Source organism: Lycium barbarum, chromosome 10, assembly GCF_019175385.1.
Source record: "Lycium barbarum isolate Lr01 chromosome 10, ASM1917538v2, whole genome shotgun sequence".
Lineage (NCBI taxonomy): Eukaryota > Viridiplantae > Streptophyta > Magnoliopsida > Solanales > Solanaceae > Lycium > Lycium barbarum.
Window position 1 is genome coordinate 18023385 of NC_083346.1, and position 13665 is coordinate 18037049.

The window sequence follows — 13665 nt, forward strand, 5'->3', positions numbered from 1 at the left end:
CTAGGTTCGATTCCCATCGACTTCACTTTTAATATTTAGCTTTTGTTATTTTTTTGAACCCCTGAATGAAAATTCTGAATTCACCACTGTTCAAAATATAATATGTATTAGGTTAGATGACACCGGTCTATACAAAAGAGTTTACTCATTTAAAAGTATCATTTGTGTCTAAACAGCCAAGCTCAACAACATAACTTCTTGATAAACTATCCACATCCAATTTGCAATTCCGGATTGTGAGACTTACAAACACATTTGACATCTAATTTTATTATTGAAAGGTTTTATTGGGACACACTATATATATATATAGAAAGCATTGGTATGTCAATTAAACAAAAAAAAAAAAGAATACACCAATATTTGTCACCTTACACATAGAAGCTATTTTTACCCTTTTATTTTAGTTCAAACTTCAAAGATCAAGATCAGGAAACTACGAACAACAGGCGAATAAGCACCCACTGCATTGCACCCCAGCACTATCTATACAACTATACAATCTCAAAATATATATATAGTAGATAATTTATATAAAATGCCACCTGTTGATACAAAAGAGTTCACCTCACACTCATTTAAAATTCTGAATTTGCCTTTGCCTCACCAACTAAAAACTATAAGGCGACAGGCTAACACGAAAATGCAATCAATACAACTCACAAATTTATGCAGATCAAGAACAACAAAGAGTGCATCGAACCAGTCCATTCTCATTACAGACTTGACACCTCTTAACTTGTTCTTCATCTTCATCAAAAAATTTCCTGCTGCCATCACAATTCGAGCAAGGCAAGAACCGTACATCCCCACAACCTTCACAAATATATCCAATTGGCCTTAAAGGAAGGCCTCTCAATAACTTTGGCAATTCACCAATTTCATTCAATTGCTTTATCAATTCAGCACCTCCAATGTATTTCCCTTTGATAAAAACCTGTGGTAAATTCACATTATTTTTCTCCCCCACAACACTTTGTAATTCCTTCCTATACGCGTTGTGCATTGAAACGTCTCTTTCATCGACTTTTACCCGATAACTTCCTAATATCATTTTCACCGTATAACAATCTTCGAATGTCCTTCGAATTCCTCGTATACTCGTGAAGTAAATTACCACACGATCCTCCGTACCAGGCAATAATGGAGAACTCAAAATCAATGGCTTTGTATGCTTGGTTTGAGGTTTTGGAATTGAGGATCGATGATTTTCCTTACGTGAATCGAATATTGAACATAATTTTTTCACTTTTCCTTTGAAAGAAGTTCCAACCATGGACCCTAAAGGTGAGCAATGGAGCTTTTTAACGGAGCCATTACGTTCGATCGAATGAGGAGAAGGGTAGAGATATAAGGGCTTTTCAGGGAATTCAATTGGATTTCTGGGGCTGTGTATAGTCTTTGATCTATTGAATTTTGATGATGACTTTGCCTTTTGGATTTCTTGGTATTCAAATTCATTGTCCTTGTGATGATGATAATGATGATCCATCATAAAGTCAAATATTCTCTATGTTGTTTCACTTAACAAAATCAGGGGATATTTCTTAATGAAAATAATATACCAATGATCAAATAAGATCAATGTATGTTCAGGAGAATTGATATAAAGGCGTGGGATAAAAATAATTCTGGAAATGAAATAAAAATATATGATAGAAATTGTTGTGAGATAAACTCAAATTATAAAGATCAAAATCAGATATGAATGATGAGAGATAAAGATAGGTAGAATGGGGTAATGGAGTTTTTGATAATAATTTTAAGAAGATGAGGGGTGGCGTAGGGTGGTGGGATAGCTTTCAATGAAGAAGTTATATATATACAAAGAACTTCTTGTTTCAAAAAAGGTGCAAAAAATGCTTTTGGCAGTGGGAAAGGAATTTTTGTTGATGAGTCAATGGTAAAAAAAATTTATGTATTTGTACGTTAAGCTTATTGAGTTGTGCAAAAGAGTGATTTTATTTGACACAATTTTATCCTTCCAGAAGCGTCTCTCCTTAATTTATGGATTTAGTTTCAGAAATTTTGTAATTTTCTTGCCCTTCCAGTACATCCAATAAAACTGAAGTGACAAAAATGATAGTCTAATTTTTTTAAAATTTACTCGTCACAGAATAAAGTCTGTTTAGACAGGTAGATAGTAAAAGGTTCCGAAAGGAATGATCAAAAAATTTGTCCCACCTAGTACATATACACAAACAAATAATAACTACACTTCAATCCCAAACATCAACTGAATCATCCCTAACCATGTTTATCTATTTAAGTTCCAACTCTTATCACCATCATACCAAAGAAAAATAAAAGATAAACTAATCATTATTATAATAATAACAATACTAAAATTTCTCTATATTTTCACGGGATAAATCTCTGAAAATAATAAATACACTCATTTATCGTGTCAATCCTTTTAAAGAAACTGTTATCACTCAACTATTATAATGTAACAAAAGTCCGAATATTAGAATAAAACAATAATAGTCATAATACACTAGCGAATGACACCAATAATAAACGGCATACATACATCATTGGCAGTTGACCCATAGAGTAACCACTAACCATGGTACACATAAGAAATAGGAATTCATAGAGGGGCATGATTGAAGAAAACACCGCCATTGCTCTAGTTGGTTTTAGTATATTAATACAAGAAATGAGGTCAAGATACAGCAATTCCCTTAAAGATATGTTTTTTAGATGAATTAAACAACAAAGACAACAAGCTCAAAATTTGCATTGATCTATTTTTTCTGTTTCAGTATGCCTTTCTTCAATCTTATAGGTCTTTCAATGATATAGTAAAGCAATAAAGTATAGAGAAATCTTACAAAATATGAAGAAAAGCTAAGCACAAGCAAGATTTAACATTACAACTCCAGGTACTAGAAAAGTATCAGTAGGTCACAGATCCATATGAACTAGATGGTCAAATAAAAATTTGAATGTGATTGAGATAATAAAATCCCACCTGCAACTGATCCCAGCCATATTGATAAGTAAAGCAACTAAGCATTTGTTTTTCTAAAATAACCAAAATGTTATTATTCAATTCATCATGACAGCATTTACACATTTGATGCAAAAGCAAAATACATACAATTACTCACCTCTTATTCAGATAGTCATAAAGAAGCCCAAAGTCAAATATCACTGAACATCAACTCTCTCGCCTCCATGTTTGAAATTCAGGGATTGCTTTTGAATCATCAGAAAACAGGCAGTTAGTGGGTTGTAAAGCAGATAGGATGTACAACATCACCAAAATCTTTATTAATCTTGAAGATTCCTCATTTTGACACGTTAAAGAGTCTATAGGCATGCACATGACGAAACAATCATGGAGCGATGAGGCAGCATCTCAGCCAACAGACATGACAAATAAAAATGTTGAAAGCTTGAAGACAGGCTTTAATTCCAGAAAACAAAGGAAGAGAACTTTCCGACATGTTGATACAAAATAGATATTCATGTTCATATGATCCAGAAAACGAAGAAAGAGTTCATGGTTTAACACTACAAAGGTCTAAATCTGGATCAACATTGAAGAAATGCCAACTTGAACCATGGAAGGCTCGAAAAAAATCATCTGAAGAAGAATCAATTCCAAACTCTTTCACGAACTGCCTAATTGCTAGGACATGCTTCCTAGAATCAGCAAATCTAAGGTTTTTGTACACTGACAAGTCTTGCTCATATGCCTCAAAACTGTTTCCAAACAGGATAATATTATTCAACAGATCAGGCCTCCAATTTGCCTCTAGAAGATTGTCATACAGTTCAGCTTCGCAATGTGGCATGAAGAACATTGTAGGTCTTAAAGCTTGCCGTCGACCCTGTTCATTTACTGTTAGGACAGAACAACCAAGAGTTGCTAGTACCCTAGATTCTGCCAGACAGATCACTGGATCAAATATTTCTACCTCCCCAATCCAACTAAACATTCTTTTCATTAAGATTGCAAGACTAAGCTGCAATCGAGGAGGCTCGTACGATTCTATGCTACCAATGCCATATATTACCATCTGCATCTTTCCTTCTGAGCCCACAGCTTTTAGAAACCAATCAAATATTTCAGGGGTTTGTAACTGATCCAAAAATGTCAACCAGAAGGAAGAACTCTCGAGTTTCTTAATGCAGGTTTGTATTTTCTGCATCAATTTAGACTCTCTCTCCGGATTGGTCTCAGTATCTGCTGGAGTCCATAATTGCTCTTGTTTTTGCTGTTCATGGATGATACCTTTATGAAAATTTCTTTTCTGTTTCCCGCGACGAGGCATTACAACTGTCCACTCTTCAGCTGGCTTAGGCTTGTCAAGAGCTGGTGTCTTTGCTGATGCAGCCATTCCTTTTAAAGCTGTGTGAGAGTGAAGTAGACCCGGTATATTTGAAATATGTCGTTAGTCAAGGACCTAAAAGGAAGATGAATTATTAAGAATGAATATTAGAATTCTAACTTGACATTTCCAAAAGCCTTTTGCACAATCAAAAATCATTTTACTTGATTAATGACTCTTTATTCTGAAGCTTCAGGCAGATACAAAAAGAGATACAAATCACTATTCTACATGTATATAGAAGTGCTTCAGTACTACCGCCAGGCATGCCATTATAAACGTTTTTGTCACTGCAACAATCAGCCTAGTGCATGACCTTAATAAGTGCAGACGAGGAGAAAGATACATAGCACTAGCAAAAACTTTCATATCGATATGCTTAAGCACTTCCTAAGGAATATATCTGTGCTTTGTTAGAGAAAAAAAAAAATTAGCAATCATCCACTGGAATGAGCACTTACAAGGAAGTCAGTTCTTTTGGTTTAAGTGTGATGCATTAGGCTAATGATCACTGGTATTCTTTGCGAATAATTTAATAAAATAAGGCAGTTGTTGCTAGAGAAATTAAAACATAAGATTTTGATTTAAACTCTTTCCAAGTGCTAACTCTATCAAAAAACCTAATAAGACTAGAAAAGTATAAGCAAATGTAAATTTCAATTTTAAATGCCTTTTAAGATTTAAAACTCTTAAAATTCCCAATAAACTAGAAAGTTAATATAATTATTAACTAGTTCATGCTCTCATATATCCGCATGTCTGCATGTGTCAGCAAAATGGACGCAGAAGCAGTGTATAACTTGCGAGTTGTGATGCTTAAGTGAATCAACAAGATATATATGACAATCGGCGAAATATGAAAAAAGAATAAAAAATGAGTTAATAATTACTAATTCTATAGATCATACACCATAAAAGGATTACAAACAATAGTTAAGAAATCAACTGAAATAACTGAGATATCAAAAGGAGGAGAAGGAATGGTGATACACAGGCGGAGACGGCATAAACGAGGCAGCGGAGTAAGGAGGTGATAGAAAAATCAGGCAGAAAGTGGAAATGACTGAACGACCAATAGGGTTGCCTATACATTAAGTACTTAGGGCGAGCTCAAATGTTTAAAATGTTATTCAATACTTAGTCTTAATTATGTTTTTAATCAGAATCCAGCACGAAAATCTTAATTTCCTTAAAATGGTGAATAATATCTTTTTACAACCTCCTTCTTTTTCCAAAAAAAAAAAAGGGGGAGAAGGTTTATTTAGGACTTTATCAAAGCTCTCCTCTCCTTTCAACCAGTCGAACCACAGGCTCAGTGAGGTGCATATGGTCATCTAACTCAAAAAAATATGGTTTAGGAAATGCAAGAGAAAATCAATGAAACAACCATTTGAATTAGTAAAAGTGAGAAATATTCCAGAAAAAACAAAGGAGCCCTCTAAGATAAAAAATAACAAAGATACAGATGAGATTAACAAAAAGCAGTGAGTCTACCGTATGGTAATTTTTATGAAAAAGACTTATGGTAATTGGAACTGAAGCAGCACATATCATATAAATGAACACACATGAGCTCATTAGGAGATGCCAATATTAGATATGGTCAATGCTATGCTGACAAGCTCATTTGGAAAATCATAATGACATATTTCTTAACATAAGTCCAGAATATCACTTGTTGTGACATACTTATCAAGTGTCTGTTGCAGCTCCGCTATCCAGGAGCCGTAAGGAAAAGCAGAACATATGAAGAATTTGCAATCACATAGAAGAAAAATGATTCAAATTTGCAGACTACAAGAAGAAACACTCTGATGCCATGTTAATAATTCCATAAACCTAAGGAAAGTGTACATGTAATAGAGTTCTTTGGTAAGGAGTTAATGTTCACGGTCCCCATTTCACAACCAGTGGACATTATCTAACATTTGTAAGAGTGGGGCACAATAAGATTTTTACAACATAAACAGGTACAAATGAGATGCAAGGCATCAGATAACGCTAAAAAGCGAGAAAAAAACTTTCAAGAGAACAAACAACATAAAAGAGTAGATGAGAAGTTTTCCTTTTTCATTTATTTTTCATCTGTATCTATATATCTATGTGTTATGGTAGAAGTGGGGAGGACTTCACTATTCGTGCCTTGCTCAACAAACTAAACCAGCCGTTATGCCATTTCCTATAGCAAAACAACTCAAGAAAAAAAAAACATAGGACATGAATTTGAAAGGCTAAATTTGTTGGTCAAACCCTATTGATGGCTGGATTTAGGTTTTCAACTTTGAAAAGACTTTTAATTCCTCTTTAATATTCGCAAAACAGACTGATGTCAGACCCTCATTTGTTTCCTAAGTCGTAATCACCACGCTAAAGAACCTATCAATTGCAAAAATTATACTGCCCCCAAATGTTATGATATGAGGGCTAAATTGACCAAAAAAAAAAAAGAAAGAGAAATCATTAAACCCTCAGGTTTTATACCTTGGTCCTCTATGTTGTCCCAATAATATATAATTGTATAGAACTCAAATCAGCAACCATTATGATCAGTGCCTACTTTTTGAGGTACTACAGACATTTGAAGAATTTCTTCATCGTGAATTAAGAATGCCTGATGTCCTATTGATTATGGGCCTATTTGTCTTAGCTTAAAAAAAAGCAGCTTATAAGCTGAAAACAGCTTATAAGCCAAAAAAAATAAGTTGGGCTACCCCAACTTATTTTTTTGGGGTTATTTTAAGCACAAAATGGCTTATAAGCTGGCCAGCCAAACACTCAAAAAAGCTAAAAACAGCTTATAAGCAACTTATAAGCTAAGCCAAACGGGCTCATAATCAATAGGACATCAGGCATTCTTAATTCACGATGAAGAAATTAAGCAACTTATAAGCTAAGCCAAACGGGCTCGAAGCCTGTAAGGTGATCTTATTCAAGGTTATAGCAGTATGAAAAGAGTGCACACATAATGAACATAAACAGAAATATGAACACAAAAATAACACATATTAAGGTTTTAGTATTTAGTATTTACTGTTACTGTATCCTTTCACACAATCGGATAGACGCAATGTCTTTAGTAGCATATCATAACACCTAAAATTCAACAATGAAGGAGTACTGCAATAGCATTCACTAAATATCTCAATGCAAGTCTTCTATCAACCGGTAGAAACTGCATTACGTGTCATCGGGCTTCTCAACTTACTTTATTATGTAAGTATTCCGTCAATATCCTCCCTATAGCATTTTGAAAGAGAAACAAATCATCATTTTCCTAGGTCTCATTCCTTAAATTTGGAGAAGAGCTGCAGTATGTTATACTCATCAGGCCAATTGATGCAAGTTTATTTATTCAATAAACTGGTCTGTGTGAGTCCCTAAGAAACTTTATATTCTCCAAGTATATCGAAACTTGTAACTCTGTTCTAGGCTTCTAGCTACAAGCAAAGGATAATAAGATCAAATACTCAACTAATATGTGATTCTAACAAAATTATCGAATTACTACTATGTTTATTTATTCATGCAGAGAATATTTCATGAAGTATGTGAGGAGAATAGAAAGCAAAGTGTTCCTACCATGAGTGGCAAGTAGTTCAAAGTGCTCAATCCACTTGATTTGGATGGAATTTGGGCAAATTTACATATTGATATGGTAATTTCAGTATTTTGGATTACTGGAGTTCACCCAAAACTAAAAAATTACAGAAGCTTGAACATACCTGAAATACAAGCCCTAATTTGCGATAGAATTCAAAGAAAGGGGAAATTTTTATAATTCACACAATTGACCTAAGTTGTGTGTGGTTTTCTTATAATTTGACATAGAGGCTCGATAAAGGACCATTTTCCTTAACTGATTACTGAATAGCCAAAATAAATTACTCCCTCCCTTCACTTTTAGTTGTCCGTCCACACTTCATTATTCTAAAAATAAATTTTTATTTTTATTTTTATTTTATCACTTTTAGCATATTAAAAAATAATAATTTTTTTTTATTTTACTCATAGTATTAATTACGTATTTTAAATTATTTTTTAAATTTAATAAAAATATGCACCAATTAATATGAATATATTAGTAAATTATGTATTTTCTTTATTATTTCTTAAGAAATATGTAAAGTTAAAAATGAATAAGTAAAAGTAAATAAAGGGAGTAGTAGAGGGTGTGTGGATTTGACTTTCTACAAAGAGCTTATAAGCCGACCACCTCAAAAAGTAGAAAAATGCTTAAGAGCCTGTTTTGCAGCTTATAAGCTAAAAAAGTAAATTGGGTAGTTCAACTTTTTTTTTTTTTTTGCTTATAAGCTACTTTAGATAAACTAAGTTAAATGAGCCCAATTATTTTTTTGAACTTATTTTAAGCATAAAATGACTTTAACCTGGCCAGCCAAACACTCAAAAAAATTAAAAACAGCTTATAAGCAACTTATAAGTCAATCCAAACGGACTCTAAAAGTAAAATGAGGAAATAAATCAATTCAAACATTCTAGAATGAATTTTTGGCTTTTGACTTAATAAATATTTTTATATTTCTCAAATATCACATGTAAAAAAGTGCTTAAGCACTTAAAATAAGCCAATGCATACACTCTCGTAGTGGAAACTGTGAATTGCGGTAGTAAAAAAAAACAAAATGTAACTAATTAAAAGCTTTGAAGAAAAAATAAACCTTATACGAAAGAATTTGCAAGAAAAAATATAAACTCTTATTTAGATTTTTGTCTAATTTATTTTAATATGAAAAATATGACTTTAGCTAAATACGATATTAATAAATATTCAATAAACTGACAAGCTTCCTGGTTCACGGATACACACGAAAATAAACCTTCTTGAGGAATTTGACACCATTCTCGACTCACGAATTAATAACTCATTAGCTTTGGTTTTGGACTTTTGGTTTAGTTTTAAATACGATATTAGGAAAAAGTTGCGCTTTACTATTCGTTTTTAGAGAAAAAGATTTCGGTCAATTTTTTGAAAGATTTGGATCTGCTTTTGTCATTTTTATATTTCTGACTAGACGGCTTATGCCCGTGCTGCGCACGGGTCCAACAGTTTAGATTATAGTGCATCTATGTGTATGTAGTTGTCTTTGAATAGTGATTATATATATATAGTATATATTATGTTCAAAACATGATTAATATAACATTGTACTTTGTGCTCCGTATCTAAAATTTCATTATATTAATGTTTGCTACGAATACAAAATCGACAAATTTATTAATATTTTTTAAAAGAGAAGACTTGTTTAAAAGGAAACTATTTTTTTCTCTTTGAGATAAAACAATAGCAATATTTAAGCATCAGTTGATACTTTCAATTTTAATTCGATTAATTTAAAGGTGTAAAATACTTATTATTTTTTTATCAAATTTTGATTTGGATAATTCTAATTCCAATTATTAAATTAATTTTACATGTTTAAAACGAAACAAAGTAGAAATTGATTTTCTATTTAAATGAAGAAATACTATTTTTTAATTTTTGGTAAATATTCTCGGTTTAGCTCATTTTACTTGTCATGTTGTCTTTTGAATGGTTTTTTAAGAAAACGTCGATTAGAATTATAATTTAACTAATTTATTCATTATTTGATCTCCATTTTTTTATGACATTAATCTCTTTTCACATTTATTAGAGTAAGAATAAAAATAAAAAAATAATTAAGTTCTATCTTATTTTAAAATATAAATCTTTTAAGTATATTTATTTTAGTGAACATAACAAATAAATGACATGGCGGAATAGCAAATACAACAGTTTAATATCTAGATTAGATATCAGGCTAATATAAAAAAAAAAGTTGTATGGTTTGACTACTTAACTTTTTGAACGAAAGTAATTTCATTTGCTCCCACTAATGGATTGATACGCATGTGGCAATGAATCCATCATTATTAACTTAATGAGATACTTTGGAAATTACATGAATATTGTTTGATTTTTTAATATGAAGCGCACTTTTTTTTTTTGACATTATTAATTTGCATTATTTTTATGCATATATATATATATATATATATATATATATACTATGTTCAAAACACGATTAATATAACATTGTAGTTTGTACTCCGTATTTAAAACTTTAGTATATTAGTGTTTACTCGAATACAAAGTCTGCACTTTTTTTTTTACATTAGTTTTTTTTAATATGGGGTTCAATTTTTTTTTAATATTGCTTGATGTTGTTTAGTATGAGGTCCACACTTTATGGGGTGCAGTTTTTTTTTTTTTGGACATTATTAGTTTGTACTATTTTTATGCATATAATATATTATATATACTATGTTCAAAACACATTTAATATAACATTGTAGTTTGTGCTCCGTATCTAAAACTTTATTATATTTATATATATATATATATATATATATATATATATATATATATATATATATATATATATATATATATATATATATATATATATATATATATATATATATATATATATATATATATATATATATATATATATTTACTATGGGGTGCACTTTTGTTTTTGACATTATTAATTTACACTATTTTTATGCATATATATATATATATTAGAATTATGGGGCCCACAATTGTTTTTGCACTTTTTTTTTGACATGGTTTGTTTTTTTAATATGGGATTCACTTTTTATATATATATATATTGCTTGATTTTGTCAATATGAGATACTATGTTCAAAAATTATTAATATAACATTGTAGTTTGTGCTCCGTATTTAAAACTTTATTATATTTCTACTATTAAGAAGAGCCAGTTGGGCTCACTTTTTTTTTTTTTTTTATATATCGCTTGATTTTGTCAATATGGGATACTATGTTCAACATTGTAGTTTGTGCGCCGTATTTAAAACTTTATTATATTAGTGTTTGCTACGAATATGCACGTGACAATGAATCCATCATTATTGACTTAATGAGATACTTTGAAAATTACATGAACATTGTTTGATTTTTTAATATGGGGTGTACATTTTTTTGGACATTATTAATTTGCACTATTTTTTTAATATTAGTTGTTGTTTAATATATATGGGGCCCACAATTTTTTTTCAAAAAATTGGAACGGATATATATATATATATATATATATATACCATAGAATTATGAGGCCCACAATTTTTTTTTTATATTAGTTGATTATGAAATATTACAAAGCAAAGAAGGAAAAGACCAACCTTTCTCTTCTCACTGGCCTAAGGATTTTATGATGCATTTTTCATGATTACTAAAGTGTATTCCTTGAAATAGGCCGTTGTATTCTCCTCCCACAATTTTTTTTTTTTCAAAAAATTGGAACGGATATATATAGAATTATGAGGCCCACAATTTTTTTTTATATTAGTTGCTATTTAAGATATATGGGTGGGGCCCACAATGTTTTAAAAAAAAATGGAATGGATGTACCATAGAATTGTGGGGCCCACAATTATTTTTTTATATTATTTGTTGTTTAAGATATATGGGTGGAGCCCACAACTTTTTTTTTATTAAATTAGACGACGATTAGAAATGGACGACGAAAAGTGAGTTGGAACTAGGGCTGCATATCGGTCGGTTCGGTTCGGGTTTCAAAGTTATCGGTTCAACCTATCGGTTATCAGTTTGTAGACATGTTAAACCATTAAAGAACCGTTAAGATATCGGTTAATGGGTTATCGGTTAATCGGTTGTTGTTTGTTATCGGTTCGGTTATCGGGTTAACCGTTAAGATTTCAAGAACAAGGAACCCATCTTCAAAACTGAGCAAAAAATATTTCAACAACGAAGAACTTTTTTTGCTAGGAAGTGATTTCCCTAATTTCCCAACCCCAACAAACACTCCAAAATAGAGAAATACAAAAACACATAAACAAGAGTGAGAATTAAAAGCAATGTAGAAGAAGTAAAAAATAGTTTAGTAAGTTTACATTTTCAAGTCTTCATGGAGAGTGTTCTATAATGGGCTTTAGATGGACAAGTACGTTTGATTCAAATAACTCAAGACACAATCAGTCCAAATTGAAGCGTAATACAGTGGTTTCCCGATTTATCACTTCAACATCAAGCTCAAATTAGGGAAATAAGTTGCAAAAGACGTTTACCTGAAAGAAACAGATCTGGATCCAGTAAGGAATTGGCCTGTTTTGCCTTTGCTTCTTCGCTAATTTCTTCTTTATCATAAATGTCTTATGAGAAGGCATTTTCACAATTGGAGATCTCCTTTAGGCGATGAGCTCAGTTGTTGATTGAAACCCTAAGAATTGAGGCTAGGTTGAATTTTGTCGGGATTGGTTTTTTTTTTGGGGCTGTTCCTTTTGCTTTATGCTGTTTGCTTTTGCAGACCATTCATGTTTTCTATTGTCTTGTTTATTCCGTACTAGTGTATTACTATTAATAAAATATCCTCCACTAAGGTTTACTTAGTGGTTTCCAAAAAAAAAAAAAAAAAAAAAAAGGTTATCGGGTTATCGGTTCACCCGTTAACAAAAATGGCCAAACCGTGACCCGACCCAATAAGCCAATAACCACAGGGCACCACCCGATACCCGAATCAGTAATTCATTAACCCGAACCATTAACCCAATAACCCAATAATTAGTTCGGGTTATTGGTTTAACCGTTAATATGCACAGCCCTAGTTGGAACTCACTCTTCTATATAGTACTAAATAAAAATATTGTAGTTTGATTGAGAAAATGACAAAAATGGTCCCTTATGTTTGAGGGTAGATTTAAAATAGTCCTAAAGTATGTATAATTTTGGTCCTTTACGTTTGCTAAAACTTAGCATTTTTAGTTTCCGTAAAATAATTATCGAACTTTGTCCGTCAAATTTGATGGGAATGATAAAAAAAAGGAAATTAGCGGAAACTCATATTTAGAGGTACAATTTTTATATTTGCTGCCATTTTAATTTATTTCTAGAATCTGATGCAGTTTTTTGAAGTGTAATTTTTACTATTTTTTTTATATCTTTTTAATGTTTATTGTAGTTTTTTTTTTTTTTGTGTGTGTGCAAATTTTATGATTTGATGACTTTTTTGGTGTTCATAATTAAATCTTTTTTTTTTTGTTTTTTCACTATGAAGTCCAATAAATATTTTACACAGAACGAAAGTGTTAATTTTTGTCATTAAAGGACCAAAACTGTTAGGTGCATCTTGAGGGACTATTTTGAACTATCCTCAAACATAGGGGACTATTTTTGTCATTTTCTCTAGCTTGATTCCCCAAAAAGATTCTAAGCAAAATAAGCCCGCGTTTCGACTTGTTTCTGGCTTCGGTTTGGGACTCTTGGTTAAAAGGCCCATTAAAGTCTTCTATCTAATTA

General features: G+C 31.4%; 2 protein-coding genes across 3 annotated transcripts; both read right to left on the reverse strand.

The window, feature by feature from the left end:
* Positions 1–339: 339 nt before the first annotated feature.
* LOC132614543 (uncharacterized protein At5g39865-like) lies at positions 340–3106 on the reverse strand. Its single transcript, XM_060329009.1, has one exon. It carries the CDS (start codon positions 1493–1495, stop codon positions 677–679), a length of 819 nt encoding a protein of 272 aa, XP_060184992.1. The 5' UTR covers positions 1496–3106; the 3' UTR covers positions 340–676.
* A 151-nt stretch (positions 3107–3257) lies between these two features.
* On the reverse strand, positions 3258–8218 carry LOC132614542 (protein SENSITIVITY TO RED LIGHT REDUCED 1). Of its 2 annotated transcripts, none has more exons than XM_060329008.1 (2): positions 8066–8218; positions 3258–4418 (listed from the first exon to the last, which is right to left on the reverse strand). In XM_060329008.1, exon 2 carries the CDS (start codon positions 4350–4352, stop codon positions 3510–3512), a length of 843 nt encoding a protein of 280 aa, XP_060184991.1. In that variant the 5' UTR covers positions 4353–4418; positions 8066–8218; the 3' UTR covers positions 3258–3509. The 2 variants fall into 2 exon arrangements, with proteins under 2 accessions (XP_060184991.1, XP_060184990.1); XM_060329007.1 differs by having other exon boundaries at positions 7923–8202.
* Positions 8219–13665: the final 5447 nt, after the last annotated feature.